This window comes from Cydia amplana, chromosome Z (genome assembly GCF_948474715.1).
Source record: "Cydia amplana chromosome Z, ilCydAmpl1.1, whole genome shotgun sequence".
NCBI lineage: Eukaryota > Metazoa > Arthropoda > Insecta > Lepidoptera > Tortricidae > Cydia > Cydia amplana.
Window position 1 is genome coordinate 4,126,871 of NC_086096.1, and position 26,836 is coordinate 4,153,706.

At 38.5% G+C, this 26,836-nt stretch overlaps 1 protein-coding gene and 1 pseudogene across 1 annotated transcript in view; one reads left to right on the forward strand and one right to left on the reverse strand.

The window, feature by feature from the left end:
- The window catches only part of LOC134660940 (arf-GAP with Rho-GAP domain, ANK repeat and PH domain-containing protein 2), a 38,486-nt gene extending 23,833 nt beyond the window's left edge, over nt 1–14,653 (reverse strand). Inside the window, exons 1-2 of the mRNA XM_063516827.1 lie at nt 12,903–14,653; nt 11,579–11,771 (exon numbers count right to left, since the gene is read on the reverse strand). Coding sequence (XP_063372897.1) covers nt 11,579–11,771; nt 12,903–14,410 — 1,701 coding nt within the window. The 5' untranslated portion in view covers nt 14,411–14,653. The remainder of the gene's footprint in view (nt 1–11,578; nt 11,772–12,902) is intronic.
- Nucleotides 14,654–24,978: 10,325 nt separating this feature from the next.
- Nucleotides 24,979–26,761, forward strand: LOC134661313 (nucleolar protein 12-like; annotated as a pseudogene).
- The last annotated feature ends 75 nt before the right edge of the window (nt 26,762–26,836 follow it).

Sequence of the window (26,836 nt, forward strand, 5' to 3'; positions counted from 1 at the left end):
TGCTATTGCAGTTATCAATTACGCTGAAGATATAGCTGGTCAACCAAATCTTGTCAGTAGAAAAAGGCGCGAAATTCAAATTTTCTATGGGAGGATATCTCTTCGCGCCTACATTTTTCAAATTTGCCGCCTTTTTCTACTGTCAAGATTTGGTTGACCAAGTATATTATCAAGTACTTTTTAGAGGCACGCCACACTAGCGTCTTTGGAGCGTCGGCGTCTAGTCAGCGGTATGGAATATGGCATTGCTGCGCAGTTGCGTCAACGTTGCGTCGAGCAGCAGCCATACAGCTGACTAGACGCCGACGCTCGAGAGACGCTAGTGTGGGGTGGCCCTTATACACACATTCGATAATCTCGATTGACATGTCATAAAGCTCACACAAAAGATCAGTGCGTAACGGAGGCTCGAGGATAGGTCCCTAGTAGAGATGCCACGAATATTCGGCAACTATTCGGTATTCGGCCTATTCGGCCACTTTGCCGAATATTCGGTATTCGGCCTAATGTTACCTACTTTTCGGCCGAATACCGAATATCTGTTGCACCTACCTAAAAAGAAAAATTACAGAATAAATATAACCAAAAGCTAGGTGTTTTTAATATTTAGAATGTGAGCTTGGAAAGTTGTTAAATACGAAGACCCTTTTTTGAGCATTTGTTGATTAATAAACATTTTATTTTAATCATGCGTCTGATTTGTTTGACAGTTGACTACATACAGACCCAACTAACATTAGGCGCTAAATACAGGGTGTCCCAAGAAGTAGTGATATACTGAAGCTGGGAGGTAGAGGACCTAGAGGGCTATCTGAATCACCCCCATGTATGTTCAGCGATTTTTCGTATTTTCGGAGTTATGATTTTTTTTAATTTTTCACCTATCGCCGAGTACGATGAGATTTTTATTTATGGTGACGTGAATTATTGCGGTAGATGCTTGATTTTTTTTGTGTGCTACGCTGATAGATAGGCCAATTCAGTATGGTAACATTTACTATCGCTTAAAATGGAATTTAAAAAAAAAATTATGCCAAGAAAGATAAAATTACCCAGTATGTTCACAACTTCAAGGGCGTTTAGAAAAATAAAACATACTGGGTAATTTTATCTTTCTTGGCATTTTTTTTTTTTTAATTCCATTCAGAGATCTAACGATAGTAAATGTTACCATACTGAATTGGCCTATCTATCAGCTTAGCACACAAAAAAAATCAAGCACCTACCGCAATAATTCACGTCACCATAAATAAAAATCTCATCGTACCCGGCGATAGGTGAAAAATTAAAAAAAATCATAACTCCGAAAATACGAAAAATCGCGGAACATACATGGGGGTGATTCAGATAGCCCTCTAGGTCCTCTACCTCCTAGCTTCAGTATATCACTACTTCTTGGGACACCCTGTATAAGAGGTAAAAGAGACCTATATAACCGTTCGATCGCTCCTTTGGTTCTATTGATGTTCTAAAAATAGGAGTTATAGCCGGCTATAACCCCGTAATATCCCCGGATTGGGCACAAATTTTAACACCTCAGGTTGCAAAATGGCGCTACAACGGGGTTACAGGTTGAAATAAGAGGTAGAAGAGTAGTGCTATAATAGCATTGCTTAAGTACTTAGGAGTTAAAGGGGTGCCATATAAGTGACTATTACCTATTTGAGTAGTAGTATGGGTCTATATAGATGATATTTTCAGCTTTAGATGGTATATTGGCATTTCTGGTCAATATTTGTAACACTCAAGAAGGTAAATGCACATTATTTTCCTTTGTCACTATCTTCTTTGGTTGTAGATGTTTACACTTTTGTATTATTGTTCTTAAGCTTACCTTGTGACAGCTTGAAGTGAAATCTAATGGCGGATAAATAAAAGGAAATATTATTATAGTGCAATGTACCAGCGCTATCTGCAGATTTATGACGGCGAAATTAATTACACTGTCAATTACTATATGTATTATTAACAAAATTTTGAAGGGCCTCTGATTCTTGGCATATTTATCAAAATGCAATAGTTCTTTAATTGTGTTCCATCGTATTTAATTTTCGAAATTTTTTACATTATCCGTGAACTCCGGTTTTAAGTATAGTAATACTACGAGGGGCGTTCAAAATATTCTCGGTATTGATATCTTACGACCTCTTCTAAAATTTCTTTCGTTACTGGCCGCTAAGGTTTATTCATTGACATTAAAAAAAAGTATAATTCGAACCGAGATAGTCTTTTGTTTTTCTGCAATTGCTGAACAAACATGAACATCATGTGCGAATTGACAATGTTAACTAAATTAGAACATCGATGCGTGATAAAATTCTTGACAAAACAGGGTAAAAATCAAAAAACCATAAAAGAGGAAATGGATTGTGTTTACCGTGAGTCTGCTCCTTCTTTATCTACCATTCAAAAGTGGTCAAGCGAGTTTAAACGCGGAAGGGAGAGTATTGAAGATGACCCTAGACCTGGCCGGCCTGTAGTAGCTACTTCACAAGAAAATATTGATAAAGTGGAAAAACTTATATTGGAAGATGGTCGAGTGAAGGTAAAATCTATAGCACAAGTAACCAATCTCTCTATTGGTACCGTACATGATATTATACATGACCATCTTAATATGTCAAAAGTAAGTGCAAGATGGGTTCCGCGAATGCTGACTCGGCTTCAAAAAGACATGCGTGTAGCTTGTTGTTCCGATTTTATTGACCTGTGCGGTGAAAATCCTGATGAGGTGCTGCAAAGAATAGTTACTGGAGATGAAACCTGGGTTCATCATTATGACCCAGAGAGTAAACAAGAGTCCATGCAGTGGCACATTAAGGGTTCAGCTCATCCCAAGAAGTTCAAGGTCATCCCTTCAGCTGGCAAGGTCATGGCCACGATATTTTGGGATTGTGAAGGAGTATTACTAATCGATTATAAAGAAAAAGGTGTAAATATCACAGGACAGTACTACGCTAACATTCTACGTCAATTAAAGGATGTAATTAAAGAAAAGAGGCGAGGAAAGTTAACCAAAGGTATTCTGCTTCTGCATGACAACGCCCCCGTCCATACTGCTCATATTGCCAAGGCAGCTATTGTTGAATGTGGGTTTAAAACTGTTACTCACCCACCGTATAGTCCGGACTTAGCCCCCAGCGACTTCTTTTTGCTCCCCAATCTTAAAAAGGATCTGCGTGGAAATAAATTTTCTGACGATGAAGCATTGAAGGCGGCAGTGGAGGAGCATTTTTACACGAAAGATAAAAAATATATTTACGAGGGATTAAAAAAAATAATTGATCGATCTTTTAAGTGTATGAACATAGGGGGGGGAGTATATTGAAAAATAAAAATATCAAACTTTTCGTACTTGTTTGTTTTCATTCTCATACCGAGAATATTTTGAACACCCCTCGTAACATTAAGTCAATATTGAGTAAACCTATGCATTTTTATTCAGTATTTACGTTCTAATTTATAGTTTTTGATTTGCTCATTGATTCATCAGCCATCTGAACATGGCGCTATAGGCTTAGCTTGTAAGTTAGTCTCTAATAACAGTATAAGATATATTATGGTACTGGATAACGCTCGTCTGCGACTACATGATCTATAATAGCGACTAATAACTTCTCTATTCTACTGTAAGTGGTACAAGGGAGTTAAGTAACGTTAGCGATGCAAGGAGCTATAAGACTTTTTATCGCCTGTTTAGAACCTTAAGTGCAAATTGCAGCTGCTTATAACTCAGAGCTACTCTCTCTTCACTCACTTGTGCTATAACACTAGCTGCTTAGCATGCATTATAGCGGTTAAAATAGTTATTATGGCTCTTAAAGCTATAGCTAAACCCCTTAAACACTTTTATATCACCTCAGCCTGTAGGCTAAGACTATGCAGCTATTGTACCGCCATTCTATGTCTTAAGGTTATAAAATAGGTGCTAAGTGTCGCCTAATTGTTTGTTGGGGAGTAACTACATTCATTAATACTGTTCAACAAAAAATATATTATCTTAGCAAACGTTGTGCTTTCTTGGCGATCAGTTTTCATAAGAATTGTGACTGAAAATGTTCGCATGTCATGCCGAATATTCGGCACTTCGGCCGAGAGCGGGGCCAAATATTCGGTATTCGGCCAAAACCACTAATCGGGACATCTCTAGTCGCTCGTGTAGTTTAATGATCGTTTTTAGGAACCGGTTTATGCAGGTAAAGTTGGCACTGGGCCGGTGATTGCGGTATTGACAACGATACTAAGTATGATACCTACATAGATATATTATGGGTCGCTGGTTAAGTACTCAAGGACACCGAACATCGGACATCGGACTGTAGAAATTCGAGGTTTTGCCTCTTAAGCTTAGAATAAATTTAAAAGCGGAAAAATTACTGACTTGTACTCACGGCCTCTGGATCGATACTCCAGCGCTCTGCCATCTGAGCCACCAAGACCTGATCCATAGCCAGCAAAACCTCCTTAACTTTTCTGCCTTTTGTTAAATTAGTCTCTAGTTCACTTGTTTTTTTTCGTCATTTCATGCTCTCTAACTCATTGTTATGTTATGTACGGTAGGTATGTAGGCACACAGACAATTTAACACGTTGATCTAACCTAACTACTAGCTGGCACGAGTGACTATAGACTATATATATCACACATGAAGTGTGCAATTGGCCTATAAATGTAACTAACTCCATCCGCTCATTAATTTTTAATGAGATAAAATCTGTTGCACGACTTTGTATTCCTACTCGGCTATAGTATACCGTCACTGTCATAGACTATAATCACTGTTAGACTGACTGTAGACTATAATGACTCGTAAACTTAACTCTTTACCACGAGTTTGACTGACATATTCGACGTACGACGTACGTGAAGTACTGACATTGGTGCGAGCTAGATGCACCGCATTTTAAGTACCTAGTTGAGAGTTGACGCAGCCGCTAGCGTTTAAGGCCGCCTAAAACTAATCGTAAGATACGAGGTTTCTTGTTATACCTCTTCCCGTACCAGTTCCCTTAAGTCTCATTTAGTTGGGCTGAAGAATATGGGTCTCTACTCATTGTAACATACATCTGCTTTATGAAGTGTCTGTGGATAGTCTGTGTCTGGTCATAGAGAAAAAAATACATAGAGTGCTCACTCCATACATCAGTTTTAGTACCAAAAAGACTATTAGCATCTAGCATCGAGTAGCGGAACTATCAGTACTGCTACTTGGCAATAGATGTAGCACCGACCGGAACGTCTTATGCTGTTGAGATAAGACTTTCCGGTCGGTGCTACATCTATTGTCAAGTAGCAGTACTGATAGTTCCGCTACTCGATGGTAGATGTAGGCACTGAAATTAATAGTCTGAACTGATGTATGGAGTGAGCACTCTTGTATTACTATATTTCTCTATGGTCTGGTAGATGACCCGTAAACCAGCACGCAATTGGAACACGTCCTCTGGATAACGAGGATGTTGCTCCCGTCGCAGCATCACAACACTGACTCATTGGAGCCTCGTGCGGGGAGCGGTTCCACGGTCCACGTAATTTCTACAATTGGTTCACGCAACTAAGGCAACTGAAGGTGAGTCCAGGGGGCTTAGCCAGTACAGCCGCTGCAGAGATAACCGATCCCTCTTGCACAGAAACTTGTTCGCAGGGGGAGTCAGTTATATTTGCAGCTTAATGTACGTCTCCGTACATTATGCGGTAACTTTGTTTTGGACGACATCATTCGACGCAAATCAGCACCCCTCCGACATAACCATTTCATGGCTTATATGTATGTTAGGTGTTATATTATGTTGTTCGCTTCGAATAAACGGTTTCTATTCTAAATATTCTAATAGTAATTTATGGCCAAAGGTAAGTATTCTGTATTTTAGTTTGTCGCAACAAGAGCTCTGTTATAATACCTATTTAAAACTTTCGCGGTTTGAACACATATTAACTCACATTTATAGACGGGTCTATCTACACCACCAGTGAAACCTATGTCGAAACGTCGGTAAATAAAGGTAATTAAATAAATTTCGCGATAGACCCGTCTATAAATGTGAGTTAATAAGAGCTCTATTCTTCAGCATTCGGCAATAAATCGGATAAACTTCATCCCGGTTCAATAAACCGTGTTAGATATACTGGCGACCCGCCCCGGCTTCGCACGGGTAAACCTTAACAAATTATACACCTAAACCTTCCTCAAGAATCACTCTATTGATAGGTGAAAACCGCATGAAAATCCGTTCAGTAGTTTTTGAGTTTATCGCGAACATACAGACAGACGCGGCGGCGGGGGGACTTTGTTTTATAATGTGTAGTGTTTTTTTATGATATAGGAGGCAAACGAGCAGACGAATCACCCTCTAGTAAGCAATTACCGTCGCATATGGACACCTGCAATACCAGAGGAGTTGCAAGTGCGTTGTCGATCTTTGAGATAGGAGTACGCTCTTTCTTCTCTCGACCTTCAAGGTCGTATGGGGTCCAGAAATGCCGCGAGCGACAGTTCATTCCTTTAGCTGTGCGGGGTAGGAAGTAATTTCTATACATATTGCATAGTTATTCGGTCGTGAAATGTGAACTTAAAATGTCGGCATCTCTTTCAATAATAGCAAAGACATAATTATTTATGCGTTTTACGAACTAGTTTTCAGAGTAACTGTAAGATTCAGTGTGGCTACCGGCAGTTTAGCACTGTCATAAAAGATAAAAGCTATCGAGAACGTTACTTACTTTCTATATGCTATGCATCTCCCCGTACTCGCATATTAGTGTGAACGGGATGTATAGAATAGTACGTATTTTATGCAACCGTTGTTTAAGAGAGGTCAAAAAAGGCGAGTGGCGTTCGCCTCAAATTGTTAATAAAGACACCACGAGTTTTTTTTTTGACTCAGTTAAACAACGTTGCATACAATACTTTTTCTACAACCAAGCACTTACTTTGAAATAAAATTGTAAATTTAACAAATATTTTTAATTTAAGAAGTAGCAAAAATGGAGGGTACGGGCGGGAAAAGAATGAATGAATGAATGAAATTTAAAAAAATATATGTATATGGTTCACTTTTTTGTCAGAGATCACATTTAAAATAAGGTTGGCAACACTGTATTTCATTCAACAGTTTTTGAATGGTCATTACACGAAGTATCGTAAAATCGCCAAATAGATACTGCGTGTATGCACAAATTCTGTTTTGGGAATAGACTAAAGACGTATTGACAACTATAAGGGATGGTTTTAAAGGTGTGTGCACGACCCTTTAAATGACAAATAAAAGTACGGGAGTAGAAAATAGTTATTTTCGATACAAGTGCGAAAAAGAGGAAATTCGAAACGAGTGGCGATAAATTAAAACACGACCGAAGGGAGTGTTTTAAATCGACACGAGTTGCGAATTACCTATTCGCACGTGTGTCGAACAACGTTTTACAGTACATATGGCACTTTAAAGTTTCGACATACGCACGAAAAGTGCTATTTTACGCACTAGTGCGGAAAAGTAGCCCCATATGTACTGTAAAGTAAATTACATAGACATTAGCGTATAATTATGTAGTTTTGACACTGTCAGTGACTCGTGGTACGGGTTCAGAACAGTTAGCGCACTCGAATAGCCAAATAGCGCAGCGGTGTCATACAATCTCATTCATTTGTAGGCACAACTTTCACTACCTAAAGTCTATTAGCTAGCGTAGGTATTAAGCATTTGGAAAACAACATCGGCAAAAAATAAGTAGGTACGAGTACTGGTATTAAGAATTGGAAACTCTTGTTTGCGAGTGTATTTTAATATTACCTCAGGTATAAGTTTATACTATTATTTATTTATTAAAGTTACCACGTTTTCATGGTTATACCCTTTCTCTTTTTTTATGCCTGAATAAAAAAATGTGTGAGGTAGTAACCTATATTGGACAACAAATATATTTATTTCATCCGAGGATTCATAAAGTGGTATTTGATACACTCAGGTTTGACTTTATACACTTAGCTTTTGGTTTCGACTGCAGGTTATAAACCGAACTAATTGAAGGTTATTACAATTTCTGAGACTTATAGAATCCTAAAAAGAGATTATATCTTTATGCACTAGTTAAAGCAAAAAAAAACAAGCTTTCCTCGTAAGACGCAGGACAATTTTCGTGTTATTAAATTTGAAACTTTCATTTCTATAAGAGTTCATAAGTTGACTTTAATTTGTACTTGTACAAGTACGCGGGGACTTACGAGGATAATACACTCAATAAAGATGAATTATACAATTATGCATACAAGCATTGTAGCAAGAATTGTACTTTCTTCTATTCGATAAGATTATCTGAGTCGATATCATTTCTATAAGTAACCCCTTTGACGAGTCAATTGATAACTGTTTCACAGATCAACAAACAAATTTGCTTGTTGAGACAATGACTGATACTGTAACGTAATGATGGTTCTACGAACCATTATCGACTATCGTACAAACAGCAATACTTTTAACAGTACATCGGTGGACCTTATGCCTTTTGTAATAAGGTTTACAAACTGTCAGTTAACAGTGTGGGCGAATTTAGGGTTCTAGCTAAATTGGACATTCCATAGCGTAAGTATTGAACAACCAATTTAGCTATCGCGGAGCGTGATAGTAGGTATAAGGGCTTTAGAACTAGTGAGTATAGAGCGTGAAAGAAGCTTTGTCTGTTTTGAATAGTGTCCAACCGAAATTATGTACAGTAATACCGAACCTTCGGAGGTGGGACAAAAATATACGGACTATACTTGGTCAAGCAGATCTTGTTAGTAGAAAAAGGCGGCAAATTGAAAAAAATGTAGGCGAGAAGGATATCGTCCCATAGAAAATTTGAATTTCGCGCCTTTTCTACTGACAAGATTTGCTTGACCATCTATATTTATCAGGATCTTCCGTTTAAAATGCCCAAGCCGCCTCGAAAACTTTTTATGCATACATGGAAGCTTTTATAATCCTCTATTATTGGATTTCGTTTGACCCGTAATGAACACGTCACGCTGTATACGGCTCATACGGGTTTCCGCTAGCTGGCGCGGTTGTTCGGAGCTGGTGAGCGGGTTAACGAAAAATAGTACATATTATGTTATGAGCCTCGCTAACTAGCGCAGACGCGTGGCGCGGATTTGACCTACAATAAGACCCGCATGCATGCACCCGCGTCAGGTAGGGACGTCCTACCAGAACTCGCCCGGATTTGGCCTAGCGGTAAGAGCGTGCGACTTCCAATCCGGAGGTCGCGGGTTCAAACCCCGGCTTGTACCAATGAGTTTTTCGGAACTTAAGTACGGAACTTAAATATCATTTGATATTTACCAGTTGCTTTTCGGTGAAGGAAAACATCGTGAGGAAACCGGACTAATCCCAATAAGGCCTAGTTTCCCCTCTGGGTGGGAAGGTCAAATGGCAGTCGCTTTCGTATAAACTAGAGCCTGCGTCAATTCTTGGGATTAGTTGTCAAGCGGCCCCAGGCTCTCATGAGCCGTGACAAAATGCCGGGACAACGCGCGGAAGAAGTCTTAAGATCTGGTCAACATCTGGTAGGTATTAATACCTGTTTTATCGACGGATCTGGTGTTAAAGTTAAAACCTTTTCTCAAAAATGGACGGCAAATTCGACGTTGCCGGTTAAAAAATAGGTCGCGAAGTGCGTAGTTTATGGTCATTCAAAAAATTAAAAAGTTAAAAACATTGCAGTCTCGATTTCGGGACTGCAATGTCGCATACAAATTCCATTATTTAACGAGTTCCAAACTTTTTAAAACTTTAAATGGCCATATCAAATGAAGGCATAGGTCCCTTAAACAGCCAAACAGATGATCAGCACTTATTATTATAAAGCCTATAACAGACTATCGCACCGCACCGCGACCTTGGAGCGTCGCACCCATAAGTGAGAGCGAGAAACAGATATCTCTTTCTCGCTCTCACTTATGGGTGCGACGCTCCAAGGTCGCGGTGCGGTGCGATAGTCTGTTACAGGCTTAATGTTGGTACCGCGACTATTTAGGTGTCTCAAATAGGTTGGCGTATTTTCAGCAGAAAAATACACTTCTTTTTTTTTTAAGGCGGCAAGCAAATTTTTTTAATAGTTGTATTTTTTTCTGTGAAAATTAGAATGTTGCTTCTGTAAGTTCTGTAAAATATTTCTATTTCTTGCACCATTTTTGAGAAAAGCACTATATATGACTCGGCTGGAAGGCTACTTGCTGGCTTCGGATTCAATTAAACGGACTCCCAAGGTCGTCCGTTTAAAACGAATCCTCAGCCTGCAAGTAGCTACTTCCGAACCTCGACAATAATGTACTATTATCATCATCACGGCTCTCGTCTCGCGGCACGTGTTATCGTATCATTTGGAGCAGTTAGGACGATAGCACCAGATTAGATAATCCGAGGAGTGCCGAGCCTATAACAAACGGTGCCGACCTACATTGTACATCATGACAATAGGACGTAGGTAATTTGGGAAAAAACACCCACAAAATGTTGTCTATAAGGTTTACATTTTCTGTCAAAAATATAAGTATGCTTGACGCCGACGTGGTGTAAAAACGCGACGCCGTCTAGTAATATGAGGCAGGCAATCCTTATATCGTATCGTACTTAGGTAACAGAGATTTTCTAAGAAATTAAGCGTGTTTTTAAGCAAACACAGCTTTAGTAGCATAATATGTATGATTGCAATGAGTATGTATGATTGCAATATGATTGCAGTATTATTGCAATATTTAGGAAAATGTTTGTAATTGCCAAAAATCATCATTCAAAATCATTGAAACCGTTATAAGTGCCGTTCGTCTTATTGGGAGCAGTAGGCCATCACGGTAATTTAGTGCTTATTACCGCGCAATAAGGCGGTTATCACACTGGATGCGATTGGCACGTCGCTCCGATGTTTGAGCGAGACAACGCTATGCGCGTATTATAGTGTGCATATGTTCCATACAATGTCATATTTGTTTTGTACTTTCTCTTACGCCACATGTCGCGTCGAGCTAAATTCGGCTTTATTATAAGAGCCATAAGGTAGTCATTTGAATGACGGTACATTTAATTTTAAGTCTAATAATATGTGCGATAAATGTAGATAATTTAAAGATTGAGATAGGTACGTGTTCATTGGTTTGTATATTTTTTTATATGACTGGCTTGAAATTTCTATTGCCACTGTAAACCAAGGTAATTTTTTGCTTTCAGTGTTTTTAATTTACTAATAATATAATCCTACACAACACATGTCTTTTAAAATTAGCAAAAACGTTATTTGTAAATTATCATAGTGCATGCAATATTTTTATTTTGCCCAGAATAAGGCGACAAGCGGCGAGAAAACAAGTAGGTCTCTAGCTTGACTATTTTATCGGCTTTATTAAACGTAGATTTAGATCCCTAGCGTCCCTTATGATAGTTGTAGTCCCATGTCAGTGTACAAGCCGAGTGAACGCATAAGCGGAGCGTACAGAGGGGCGTGCGGCGTTCATATCAAACAAATGCAAATGTATGCGACCGGCCGCATTGCTTTGACGCTGCCCGCTCCGCTAGACGCCGACAAAAACTCGCAAAGCGGCACTAACCTTCAAATAACACCATCCGCACCTAGTAAACTCTGCCGTATGTTTTGTTTGGAACTCCCCCGCTAGATGTTCCGCGATCTTCTGCGCCCAGTTTCTCCGTTCTGATGCGCTGGCGCAGCTGAAGAGGACTTTTCTAGAAGATCGCGATCCGGTGCTGACGGATAGCTCGAGCATGTAGGAGTTGCTTGTCGTGCTGAAATAGACCTTGATGTTAGGTAGATAATATTAAGTTTTGATTGGTAATTAATTGGAATTAGGGCTGATAGCTCCAGCAGACGTATTGGCTTATTGTGTTAAAATGGACCTTGATGTTAGGTAAGTAAGGGATACCATTGAATGGCAGTTAAAAAAGCATTGCAAGAGGATCGAGAACCTGCCGCATGTCGTACTAAAATGGACCTTAGCGTAAAAAGGGTAAGAATAATTTTGGGATGGCAAAACATGAAATTTTGAATTTGAATTCAGACAATGATGATACTCCATGTAGAAAAACGCCTATAATTATTTTTGCGTGACATTTGTGGGCTCAAATTTAGGGAAAATAATAGTGCTATTTTACACAAATCCAAATTAAATAGTCCTATTAACAAAATACGTTAAATTTCATGTCTAATTAAGAGAATACCATACCTAATAATTAAATCAATGAACTGACTAATCAATGGCTCGTATTTCTTTAGAATACTTAGTATTAATGAGACATCTAATGAGTAATAGACGCATGTAATAGTAATGCGTCATCACTCATCAGTGAGCAGCCAGGTAGCTACTACACTTTAGAGCATAAATAATGGGTCACTTTTCATAGAAACTTCCATATATTTGGCTCATTGTAATTGCTCTTGAGTATATTATGGATAACAACGTGTCTTGTATTTTAGGGTAAAAACAATATCTACTATTGCATAAATATGTGAGTAAAAAGCCTACATTTTAGCATTACATTGATTTTGACGTTTGACGTTGACAGTCAGACCAAGATAACTCTGCAGCCATTTTGTAACTTCTAAAATAAGAGAATGATAAAACTAAAAAAAATATATGATGTACATTACCATGTAAACTTCCACCGAAAATTAATATGAACGAGATCTAGTAAGTAGTTTTTTTTAATACGTCATAAATCGCCTAAATACGGAACCCTTCATGGGCGAGTCCGACTCGCACTTGGCCGCTTTTATTGTAGTATTCCCCTTTTCAGTTTAAAATTTCATCTACAGTGTAGTCATGCATGATTTATCGATTTACAGGTAAACATAATTTCAATAACTTATTTGAAAGTGAAAAGAGTATTGCTCGATAATTTAGCCAATTAATGACTTACCTGGACGACAGAGGCAACACAACCTGCAAGGAGTTGATTGTATCCAGGGGGTAAGACTCCTTCAAGACGGAGTTGGTTGGGTCCGTGTAACACAGCAATTTCTGATCCGACAGCACACAAAACCTACTCTGTGTGTTCTTGAACAGGTCTTCAACACCGCCAGACACCACTTTAGTCAATGTACCACTGAAAAACTGCACCGGCAAGCCGTTAACTGGCGGTCTTTCTATCGTATCAACTTTAGGAATGACGGCTTTTGGGGATTTGTTTAACATATTATCCAATTTTAACATGCTTGAGAATTTCTGCATAACGGAATGGGTGCTGGTAGATCTCTCTCCGGCTTTAGGCAACGAGTCTGTATCGCTAACAAACCAGTTGGAATTATTGTCCTTGTCCACCATTGGGACTTTTTCATCTTTTGTCTCAGTCTCAGGAAACAGACTGTCTAGTCTCTCCGGGGGAGTAGGAGGATTGTAATACTCACTGTCTCGGAAATCATATGTCTCATCTGAATTGTCCGTAGTAACTATAGTACCGTAAGTATCTCCTATTAAGAATGATTCCAGTAGTATTAACTCATTGCTTAATCCAACATATTTTGGTGCAGGTTTGCTTGTGTTGAGTGGATCAAACTCATAAATTGTACTTTTGCTAGGTCTCTGTGTTTTGTTACAATTTGTACTTGTCTGAGTGCTTATGCTACTATTTGGCAGTGTCCAGTTTTCATACATAGAGTTCTGTCTCATGACCTCTATGCTCTCTCTTTTCTTCCGTCTTTCTGGAACTTCGGGTGCTGATCTTATGCTTACTATACTGTTCGCTCGTGAAGGTTTCGGTGTGTCGTATGTTAACTGCTCATTTTCCAAATTGGTATAGTTGTTTTGATCTGATTCTCGGCTGTCATATGAGAAATTACTAACAGTGTCCGTGTTGGAGTCTGAATTTGTAGAAAATAGTGAGAGATCATCAAAATGGGATGCGTTCAGGTTGAGCGATGGCAATTCTTGGGCATTTTCGTTCTCCGCTTTATACCTCTTCTGTTCTAATAGTGGTGAATGGAACTGTATGTTGTCAAAGAGACTGACATCCACCACTGGCATGGAGACACAGCGCTGGTCTTCAGTTTCCTCCAGAGAGTCCGTCTTTTTCACTTTTCGCAGTTTCATGCCGGCAGTCCTCGTGCCTTCTATGACGGACTTGGTAACGGAGTCCCGCACCGCCCGCGACGTCGTGAGCGTTTTCTCCAATGTACCTTTAGCAAACTTGGACCCATCCTGAATGGATCTCTCTAACTTTTCGTTGGCTGACCTGGCCGAGCTGCTCACTTTCAGCGCCACATCCTCGGATAACTGTTTAGACACTGAACTTATGGACCTGAATATGTCCGAGGCCGAAACTCTGTCGTTAGTACTGATTTTAGTCCTCGGCAAGGGAACTGGTCGCTTGATCGGATCATCTTGTGGCAGAAATGCACTCCTCGGCTTCGGAACGGGCGGCGTATCCATCGGGATCGGTGCACTATCACTGTACAACTATTTAGACGACGATAACATTGCTAAGCCATTATACAAGTTTCATAAACAATGTGACGAGTGACTCACAGGGCTAAACAAACCACTTCTTTATTATGTTGACCCAATTATGTCGTCCGCTCTTTACAAAAGTACAAAGATATATCAGGCGTGTAAATAACTAGGTTTTGATCACTTAAAACGAGCTAAAAATGAACCAAAAGCGAAAGTATATTTTATAAAAAAAACTTCGAACGATTCGACGTTGTAATAGCGCTGAGGGAGGGAGCGCGTAGCGCAGACGCAGTGCGCAGCTGTGTGCCACAGATGAAAAACAAATTCTATAGCATAGATGGTAGTATTTCTATAGATGTGGCCTACCGCGTGCCCCCGTAAGGGATAGACATAGATGACGTCACAAACCCGGGGATACCATCAATATTATCAAATATTGGGGTAATTCTAATCACGTTCGCGAGTTGTTCGCCTACGTAAGACGCAGCGATAAATAAAATATCAATGGGCCAATTTACTTTTTTTATTTATTTAGAAAACAAACAGCCTTTTACAAATAAGTCTTACAAAAATGACTAAAAATAGGCCTAGTTTCATACGTTACTAAGTTGACTATTACAATGAAAAGTAAATAGGTTACTTAATTATAAATTACCCGTAGGTATAGTTGTGAGTACAACACGCAAATAAAGTAAGAAAACAATGCAAAATATTTACTTGAAACAATTTTTCAATTACTAGTAAACAAAATATGCCGAACTTTGTTCTTGAAAACGGACAAACTATGAACAAAAATGTCTATATTATTAAGCGATTCATTATACATATTACAAGTACGCATAAAGAAAGAATTTTTAGCATACTGTGTGCCACAGGAAGAAATAGAAAAGGTAGGTTTTCGTAATATGCTTTGAGCATATTCGGCAGTTTTGCGTCGGTGCCCAGTTTCTCCTTCCGGTTGCTAAAATCCATTTAGCACGCGTGCCTGCATCTTGTGGAAATCTGGAGGTAATAAACGAAATATTCATTTTGTAATTTGTCACTCTTATTACAAAATTAAGAATTAGTGCCTGCAGCATATCAATTACATTCTCTGAGTCGTGGCAAAACCCCCTATAACGTTAGAAAGAATCCGTAATGCTTAAATAAATATAATTTACATTCTAATTTCAACAGTTCAATTTTATTGTTCGTATATGTCCAGTTCTGCAGCAAAATTATTTATAAAAATGTTATTAAAATAGAAAATACCCGAATTTTGGGGTAATTGTATGCATCACGGGCTGGTATCCCTCGAATAATAGCAATGAGACTAAATTGAATACACGTTATTAAAAGGGTGACGGCTTACTGTCAATATGCGTACGTAATTTGGTCGGTTAATTTATCAGGAAATATTTATAGGTTAAATTTTTTACCCGAGTTATTATTTACTGTAAATGCTTTTTCTACTCAGATTTTAATTGATATAGATTGTAGGATGCTGTTACTAAGCATGATAATGTGATCGAAGTATAAAATACTGTATTTACCTGTGAAATGTTACGCTGTCCTGTTTTTGCCGGCAGTCACTTGTACAGCGCAAAACTGAGCAATTCACCATATTTGTTGAATTGTTAAGTACCTACTACATGCACACGAAACACTGATTTCAATATTTTTCCTGATAATCTTTGCACTGTTCATATGTTTCACACCAATTTGACGTTTACGCATTGTTTGTATCCCACCATATACTACGGTGGGGAATAAAAAAATATGAGACTGTGACAAAGACAAACAATAATAGCGCTTTCTCTGCTACTTCTTTCTAGTGAAAGATACATAAGACTATCCCGTTCTGTCAGTTATCCCCACCACTCATGCCATGCCCTCGTTCTATAGATAGATGAAGGCAAAGAGTAGTATAATATATACGAAATAATATATATATATATATATAGTAGTATGTATATGAGAAAGAGAGCCCTCTCGTGGAACTTTTTTGTATCCATTACGAAGCGCCATCTGTAAATCTGAACACAAAACATTAACGTCAATATTCATACCTACAGGGCCTGTTTACACATTGATTAATGTTTAATATGAGTAGGTAGTAGTAGTAGTAGTTATGAGTTATTTATTATATATTGATAATGATTTCTACCAGAGTGGTATCTTTTTAACATTGGCAACATGTGCGAGTGAGACACAGGGCTCGGGTTTTCTATCTCAAGTGGACCGTTTTTTCTAGTCTGGTACGAACAACTTTCTGTCTCGGTGATAAGGTTCAAATTAGTATGGCAAAAAAGTGACAGTTCACTCCAGTTTAAAACATTATAACTTCATGCACTCAACACGGCCATACCGCCGCAGATCATTGCCGCCAACAACATGGAAACTGCACTACAGGTAACACTATTTAAGGAGGCGTATTTTAAATATCGACTTTATTTTGTTTGAGTTAAGGTAAAAAACACAACGGGTTGCAATCAGGGAGTGCCGGCAGAAGTGAAAACTCAATCACTATTATTATGTCTGCAGCACTATGTATAATTGAGGTTAACGCCATCTAGCGTCATTTCGTCGCACTACTTGAAACCCCTAAAGCTTTGGATTCCTCCGAAAACGGTGCCGTCATATTACGGCCGCTATATAGCGTTGACTGACGTCACTAGAAAGTCTATGTAAACAAATGGCGCGGTTTCCTAGACGGCGTTACGTTACGTTGATTGTCAACGTAACGTAAAGCTTTGGATTCCTCCGAAAACGGTGCCGTCATATGACGGCCGTCATATAGCGGCCGCAAAAGACGGCCGTCTTTTAGTGTCCGACCGAAACATGTTTTTTTGCCGAAACCGAAACCGAAACCGAATGTTCGGCTTTTGCTCTAGTTTCGGCCGAAACCGAAACCGAAACCGAAACTTTTGTAGACTTGTTAAAATCGTTGAAAAAATGTCATAAAACCGCTTTTACACACATTATGGGGCTGTCAACACCCAATGTCCTTGAAATTGATGTTACTTAAGCAGTTTTTTATGAAAATTACTAGAGTTAGACCAATATAATTCTGCAACGATTTTGATAAGTTGATAACACACGCAGTGCAAGTGTTATTTTAAACGTCAAAACTTCTATGAAATGATGACGTATAAATAACATTTGCACTAGTTGCACTGCGTATGCTATCAAAATCATTGCAGAATTTTCTTGGTCTAACTCTATTCATTCACCAGTCAAGCTAACATGTAGATACAGGGTCAACCAAAAACGCGAGCGCAGCGAGCGCGAAATTTTTTGTTAACAATATCGCAAGGCCGATCTTCACCTGGGCCTAAAAGTCTGAAGTGCCCCATTGAGGCGAACTTTCATGCGAAGTCAAAGCCGTGCTTCAGGATAAGTAGTTGAGCACAGACTACAACCAGCGTCCATTGTATTAAAAAGCGAGACCGCAGGCCGAGGATGGCGCAGCGAGACCAAAGGCTAAGCCGAAGTAGAGGACATGTGGAACACAAACCAATGGTAAATTGAGGTAAAAAGTGAGGCTAGTTTTCTTATTATTCTCTTGCCCAGGGCCCAGTAACATGTGAAAGTGCTATCTCATTCACTTATAGGTATTGACAGCCTCTTAAGACTGCGTCAACCGTCCAGTGGCGCCCTCATTAGTGGAATTGTGTTTTATAATAAACCAATTAATTTCTGTACCTATACATGAATCAGTATATGTAGGTATTAATATTGTTGTCGTACTTATTCCCCAACTTTTGGTCTTTGTCCGAAGTACCATTTCGTAAGTTTCGGCCCGGCCGAAAGGTTCGGCCGTATTTTGGCCGAAACCGAAACTACAGCCGAAACATGATTTTTTGGCCGAAACTGGCCGAAACCGAAACCGAAACCGAACCTTCGGTCGGACACTACCGTCTTTACGGTGGCGACATGTGGAAAGTACCACGGCGTCATAACACACCGTCATCCACCAAGGCCAAAGCGGCAAATTTGAAAAATGTAGGCCCGATGGGATAACGTCCCATAGAAAATTTGAATTTCGCGCCTTTTCCTACTGACAAGATTTGCTTGATCATCTATAATTTACTTGGAGGATGAAATATCACCAGAAGAGGAAAATAATCGTAGTACGGAATCATTTATTCAAATCTCGTCTCATTTATTCAAAATGGCGTCACCGCTATCTAATAAAACCTTGGAGGATACAACTAAACGGAGTAGCCTTAACAAGCTTTCCCCTCTGTCGAAAATAGGCGGCCAACGGTCATACACAATGTATGGACTGACGTTTATCTGACATGGCTATTTTTACGTTACGCATACATTTGACGTTCCCCTCCCCCGCAAAAATCGGTAGACTGTTTTGTACAGAAAATTACAGACAAGGCGTCTCCGTTTGATTATATCCTCTAAGAATAAAACGTTCACGAAACTATCGACACCGTCATCTAGGAAACCGCGCCATCTTGTTTACATAGACAACGTTCTAGTGACGTCAGTCAACGCTATATAGCGGCCGTAATATGACGGCACCGTTTTCGGAGGAATCCAAAGCTTTATGGAGCCGTGCCAAAAATCGGTAATTGAAATAAAAATGTTTCATATTCTGAAATGTATTTTTAGAAACCGCTGTAATAATAGTTAATCAGTGACAGCATACTATCAAGTTATAATTATAAATTCATTGAAAAATAAAATTTAAGGTTTAAATTACAATAGAATTGTGTTTAATTTTTTTTTAAATACACTAAAATCGAATAGTTACGAATCGATATTAAAAAACCGGTATAAAAATTGTCAACAGCCCTAAATAAAAAAAAACCATGTGTCAGTGTCAGAATTGTCAAAACAATTTCTCGAACGAAAAAAGGGCGGGAAACTTCGACCTGTGCGCGCGTATTTTTTTCTCCTTTATACAATTTTAAATATTTTTAGTAGTAATAGTGGTCACCGCAGTGTAAATAGTTTGTAAATATCATTGGTAGTTAGTTTATTATATTTTGTATATATTTATTCATTATCTAGGTAAGTGTTTAATACATTTTTCACCGCCATGGGCGGTGATGACGACGAGCCTCACGACCCAGGAGGTGGTCCTCCGGTTTCCCACACTGTTACAATCGATAATAATGAAAATTCTGATAATGAAATTGATATGAAAGAGTATCACAGCGTGGATACAGATAGTTCTGTATCTTCTGAGGTGAGAAAACGAAAGACCGCATCCAGGAGGATATGTCGTCACTGTAATAAAAAAAAGCGACATAACAAGGACAAAAATAGGGATAAAGAATCCATTACAGATGATTGCAATTGTCAAACTTGCTCAAACAACTCCGATACAAAGTCACAATTTCAAGCACCACTCTCAGCCTCAGCTTTTACTCCGGCTCTAGCTCCTGCTCCGGCTCCAGCTGCGGCCCCAGCTGCAGCCCCAGCTGCGGCCCCAGCTGCAGCCCCAGCTGGCTCAGTGAATACCACCTCTCAGCTCACAGACATGTCCAGGAAGCAATATATACAAACTGATTCTTCGCCGTATGTAGTACATGTCCAGAAACAACAAGAATCTCCCAATGATGGCACTTCTATTCATTCAATTGCTTTTGGCAACTTTTTGAAACGGCACAATTTTAGGAACATTGTTAATGGTAGTGTCAAACGTATAGGCCGCAATAGAGTCGCTCTATCATTCTCAAAGTATGAGGATGCCAACCATTTTCTAAAAGACACTCGACTGACTGACAACAAATATAAGGCGTTTATTCCAAGTTTTAACGTTATCAGAATGGGTGTTGTTAAAGGCATACCAACTGAAATGTCTTTAGAGGAGGTCAAAGAAAACATCAGTGTCCCAGTAGGTTGTGGTGAAGTTTTAAAAGTAAGGAGAATTAATTATAAAGTGATTGTGGATGGTTCTCCGGTCTGGAAGCCATCACAAACAGTTGTTATAACGTTTGATGGCCAAGTTCTTCCAAAACGCATATTTATGTTTTATAACGCTCTACCAGTAGACTTATACATCTATCCAACGATCCAATGTTACTCTTGTTCTCGCTTTGGTCACACGCAGGGACAATGTAGATCTAAACCGAGGTGTTACAAGTGTGGAGAGGGTCATACTGGCTCCACATGCACTATTGAAGAAGATTGTGCATCTTGTTGCTTATGTTCCGGTGTTCATTTTGCCACTAATAAGTCTCGCTGTCCAGAGTATGAGCGCCAGAAAAATATTAAGCTATCTATGGCACAAAGTGCTATATCTTATACAGAGGCCTCTAAACTGCACCCTCCTGTAACAAAACCATATGCAGATGTGGTCATGTCCACTCCAACATCTCTCCCGTCTCAGCATAATAGAAATAATAATAACTTAGGTACAACTACTCACTCATATAAAAAAACAGTCTTTCTGAAACCTCGCAGCTTGCCAAAATCCCAGAAAGGTTTTGACACTGCCTCACATTACAATTTATCTAAAGACTATAACATGCCATCCCCCTCTGGGAATGGTTGTGCCATTGTGCAACAATTTAACAATAAAACTACCAATGACCTCATATTAGAACTTATTCAACTGTTAAGTATTAATTTACACAAAAACCATTCAGAACCGTCCAACGCTGCACATATTACTAGTCCTCATGTTTCCTCCAATAATGGCCAACAATTCCAAAATTCTTCAATGGAATTGTCGCAGCATTAACAATAAAAAAAGCGATTTAATCCATTTAATTAAGAAGTATGACCCTTTTGTTATTACCCTATCTGAAACATGGCTCAGGTCTGAGTCATGTTTCAAAATTCCTGGCTATGCATGCCTCCGCGAAGACAGGTCGGATGGGCATGGTGGTGTAGCCATCCTGGTAAAAAAATCATATCATTTCTCTCATGTTCCATTAGCACCTCATAATAATGAATTTTCCATAATCTCAGCTCTTGTAGATAGCATTTGTATAGTTTCAGTGTACATACCTCATCCCTCGCTTACCATACTTAGTGAAGTAAGAAACATTATATCATCTCTTCCTACTCCATGTTTAATATTAGGAGATTTTAATTGCCATCACCCAGCTTGGGGGTGTTTCAATTCAAGTACTTTAGGCGAGGAAATAATAGACATAGTTGATTATTATAATTTATGTATATTGAATTCTGGTGTTCCTACGCGTCGGTCTGCTCCCAATGAGAATCCTAGTGCATTAGATTTATCAATTTGTAGCTCTTCCATATCACACTCCTTACTGTGGGAGGTACTTCCACTTTCCTATGGCAGTGATCATTTTCCAATTCTCATTTCTTTTCCTATTAAAAACAGACCATTACATAAAAGATCTCCACTTTTAGCATATAAACTTCAAAATGCAGATTGGGATAAGTTTCGCAAACATATGGATGAGAGGTTGGGAGAATTACCCGATGTATCTCGTGAAAATTTGTTTAAAACTTCTGATGCTTTTGCTAAGTTTATAATTAATATAGCTGATGAAGTATTTCCTCGTAAGAAGTCCTCTAAATTCAATATTCCCAGCCCTCCATGGTGGGATTCTGAATGTTCAGAAGCTGTTAAAAAGAGAAAACAGTGTGAGTTAATGTATAATAATAATATGAGCGAAGAGAACTTTAATTCCTTATTAGTTACTTTAAAAGAAACAAAACAGTTTTTGAAGAAAAAGAAAGTTGACAGTTGGAGATCCTTTTGTGCATCTTTAAGTCCTAGCACTCACCCGTCAGAAGTTTGGAGGAAGGTTAGAATGTTTAGAGGAGCTTTTGTAGAAAATAACGCCATCAATCTTGATCCTCCAGTAGCCGAGAAATTTTTAGATAAATTAGCTCCTTCATTTGTCCCATTCCCTGTGTGTCCTGAACTGGCTTCCTCGCCCAATATTGATAATGATAACGTGCAGCCTTTTAACAGTCCATTTTCGTTTTTAGAGCTAAAGAATGTCTTATCATATGTTATTGATTCTGCACCAGGATGCGATGGTATTCCATATTCATTTTTGAAACATTCTAGTGACAACGTTATAGGTTACTTTCTTAATATTATCAACGGGATTTTTATGACAGGTGACATTCCACCAAATTGGAAAATACAGTTGGTGTTACCCTTTCTCAAACCGAATAAACCCCGTAATGATCCAAATTCGTATCGTCCAATTGCGTTATCTTCTGTTTTAATTAAGATTTTAGAACATTTAGTTAAAAATAGGTTAGAGTGGTTTATTGAGAGTAAAAAATTATTACCCGATATTCAATATGGTTTTCGCAAAAGCAGAAGCACTTTAGACTGTGTGGGTTTGTTAGTTTCTGATATCCTTTTAGCCTTCTCGAAACGGGAATATGTCGTAGCTTGTTTTATAGACATCAATTCGGCCTATGATAATGTAAATATATCAATTCTTGTAAATAAGTTGTTCCTCTTGGGAGTTCCTGAACGCTTGTGTAATATTATTGCTGCTATGTTTTATGAACGGACGATTAGGTTAGATTTAGATGATAAAGTATTTCACAGGACAGTTTGGAAAGGACTACCACAGGGTTCTGTTCTTAGCCCTTTACTGTTTAATGTATATACATACGACCTTAGTTCCAATTTGCCAGATTATATATCAATTTTACAATATGCCGATGACATAGTGTTCTACTCAAGAAATAAATCCGTACAAAAGGCCTGTGAACTCATAAATGCTAGTTTGAATGAACTAAATGTATATTTAAATAATAATGGGTTAGACCTTTCAGTCCCGAAAACCTCAGCAATTATATTTTCTCCCAGGAAAAAAACTGTTAATGAAAGTTTATCCTATGGTGGAACTACAATCTCCTTTCGTCAAGAAGTCAAGTATTTAGGAATGGTTTTGGACTACAATTTGTCAGCCAAGGGTCATTGTAATTATGTTAAAGGTAGATGTGAACGCTCATTAAACATATTGAGATGCTTGGCTGGTGTATGGTGGGGCAGCCATCCTTTCTATTTGAAGCTTATTTATAATGCAGTAATAAGAAGCGTTGTTGATTACGGTTCTTTTCTTTTAACTCCGGGTACAGAAGATGCCATTAAAGTATTCAATGTCATACAGAATAAGTCACTAAGGACAATCCTTGGTGCTATGCGAACCAGTCCGGCTAATGCCATGCAAGTGGAGTGTGTTGACCCACCTGCGCATTTGAGACGTCAATTTTTATCCGACAGATTCATTTTTAGGACTATGCAATTTTCGGTTCATCCTCTTATCACAAAATTATCGACTCTTTATGATCATATGCAGTCATCTCCATATTGGCATAATAGAACTCCTCCTTGTATAATTAATAGTTACCTTAAATTTTTGGCTCTATCTTCTCCTACTGTCAGACATATTAACCTTCCTATATACGAGAAAGACTTTGACTCTTTGATTATTTCTCCACAAGTTTTTCTAGACTCCAATATTTCTAAGGATATAATAACTGCTCAACCTGTATTTAACAACTTAGTGGGCGAATATTGGTCTGGTTGGCATTACATATACACAGATGCATCAAAACTTGCTACAAATAGTTGTGTTGGGGTTGGTGTATTTCATCACCAGTATAATGTTGTACAAAAAATTAAACTCCCTCCAGAATCTTCGGTATTTACCGGAGAACTATTTGGTATTTATAAAGCTGTTGAATATGTTTGCATGTTCAATTTAAATAAATGTGTAATTTTTTCCGATTCTAAAAGTTGCCTTCAAATTCTATTAAAATCTCCTTTCAAAATGACTAACAGTTACCCTTTGTTATATGATATCCGAGACGTCTTGTTAAAATGCGAAAAGAAAGGGCTTACTGTAAACTTTGTATGGGTGCCAAGTCATTGTGGAATTCCCGGAAATGAGAAGGCTGATCGTCTGGCGGTAGATGCTGTTGCTTCTGGTGATATATTTCCATATAAAAACTATTGTCATGACCTTCTGTTGCTCCCCAAAAGATATCTCAGGTTAGCCTGGGAGTTCTTTTGGTTTTGGAGCAGCCTGGAATCCGGAAGTTATTACCTTAAGATTCAAAGTGACATCCCTGTAAAGCCGTGGTTTTACAATAAAAACCTTAAAAGACGTGAAATATCATGTTTAACACGCATGAGATTGGGCCATACATCTGCTCCTTCTGACCTTGCTCGATTTAAATTTATTAACGATCCCAATTGTGACTGTGGTGCCGAGGAGGCGGATATTAATCATATATTCTTTTCATGTCCTTTTTATGATCGTACTGCTTTGATGGATTCTTTACTATCCAAAAATGTTCCATTTCCAATAGACATCCCTTCCTTGCTCATCAATCCAGACTTTTATAACATCCTAGCTTCATTCATCGTTTACAATGATATAAAGGTATAATATTTTATAAAACTAAGTATATTTATCATTTTGTATTTCATCTATATACCTACCTGTCCTGACCACTACACTTTCCAAATTCCGAATTACCTTTAATCCTTGTTCCGCGTTTAATTTCCTTCCCTTTAATTTACTTGACGTTGGCTACGGGCAACACCGCCCTCAAGTCCATTAAAAAAAAAAAAAAAAAAAAAAAAAAAAAAAATTCTCGAACACTACTTTTTAGGTTATTTGTTATTGTGTTGAATATAGAAATTTAACTTAAAATGGGAAAACGTAAAACCAAAAATCAAGATAAGAAGAAAAAACTTGCCCTAGTTTTCGACGAAAGCCAAAGAAAGTTAGTAGTTAGCCATGGAGATATGATTTCAATTGATTAAATGTCTATGAAAAATGATTTATGAAATTATTTTTACAGGGATTATTTGTGCGGTTTTCGTAAGAGAAAGCTTGAAAGGAAGAAAAAGGCTCAAGAAGACATTCAGCGTTTACTGAAGGAGGAGAAGAAAAGAATAAAACAAGAGGTTAGTTAGTACCTAATAATACCCTCATCTTTTAATTTTTCTTCTTCAAGCCTTTCATTAAGGCTGCTTACAGACGAGCGACAGTACACGACACACTGTCGGCGACGGTCGCCGACGGTCGCTGACGACCGCCTGCGACGGCTATCGGCGACGGTCGGCGACGGTCGGTGATAGCTGTCGCGGCGTCGCTCTTGTGTCACAGCACGCAGTTGTCGATGTGTAGTTCAAGAGATAGCACGTATTTTCTTTAAACAATAATGCATCAGCATCAAAATCGTCATTACTCATTTTGAAAAAGAAAATACGTGCTCTTTCTTGAACTACACATCGAAGACTGCGGCCACTGTCGGCGACGGTCGGTGATAGCTGTCGCGGCGTCGCTCTTGTGTCACAGCACGCAGTCTTCGATGTGTAGTTCAAGAAAGAGCACGTATTTTCTTTTTCAAAATGAGTAATGACAATTTTGATGCTGATGCATTATTGTTTAAAGAAAATACGTGCTATCTCTTGAACTACACATCGACAACTGCGTGCTGTGACACAAGAGCGACGCCGCGACAGCTATCACCGACCGTCGCCGATAGCCGTCGCAGGCGGTCGTCAGCGACCGTCGGCGACCGTCGCCGACAGTGTGTCGCATACTGTCGCTCGTCTGTAAGCAGCCTAATAACTATAAATTCGAAATAAGTCTGTGTGCTACCACTTCATGCTTAACCGATGTATTTAAAGTTAGGCATGGAGAAAATTTGAGTCCCGGGTAAGGACAGGTTTTTAGCACGAAATTTACACTGACTATGTTGCGGGCAGCAACTATAAGTAATATTTTGCATTCTATTTCAGAATAAACAGTCCTACAAAAAACTTGTAGTCTCCAGTAGACCCTTACCTGACATTGAGCAGCTGCTTAAAGAAGAGTATGAAGATGACGATGTTAATGTTAAAATAGTTGAACTGTCATCAGACACTTTACAAAAAAAGACTTGGTTATAGGTGAGAACAAACCTCAAGCGAAAATAGAAAAGAAATCTGTCAAAAAACCAAAAGAAAGTTCAGCAGAAAGTGTTCCTGGCATGGGTTCAGAGACTGAAATGGAATCTGCTGATGAGGAGGAAGATGATGATAAAGATGATCAAAAACCAAAATCCAAAAAAAGAGTTAAAGCATATGCTCATGCAGCAAGCCAAGAAGAAGATGCAGAAAAGCAAAGTATTCCAAATGAAGAGCAAGTTGGATATAGTACAAAATAGGAAGAAATCTCACCAAAAGAAGGAACACATGGCCAGAACAAAGGCCAAATCTGGCAAAGCAAGAAAGGAGAAATCGAAAAAGAGTTTTGGTAGGAGAAAACATTGAAATAAAGTATTATAAAATATCAATTGTTTATTTTAAGACATACTCGATTAACATAATTATTCAACAATCAAATCAAAATTAACAATCATGCAATGTAAATTACTGTATAATTGAGGTAAGATTGGTTTATGACCCTTAAATCACATAAAAAACAATGATAACAAGCAATTATTCAAACA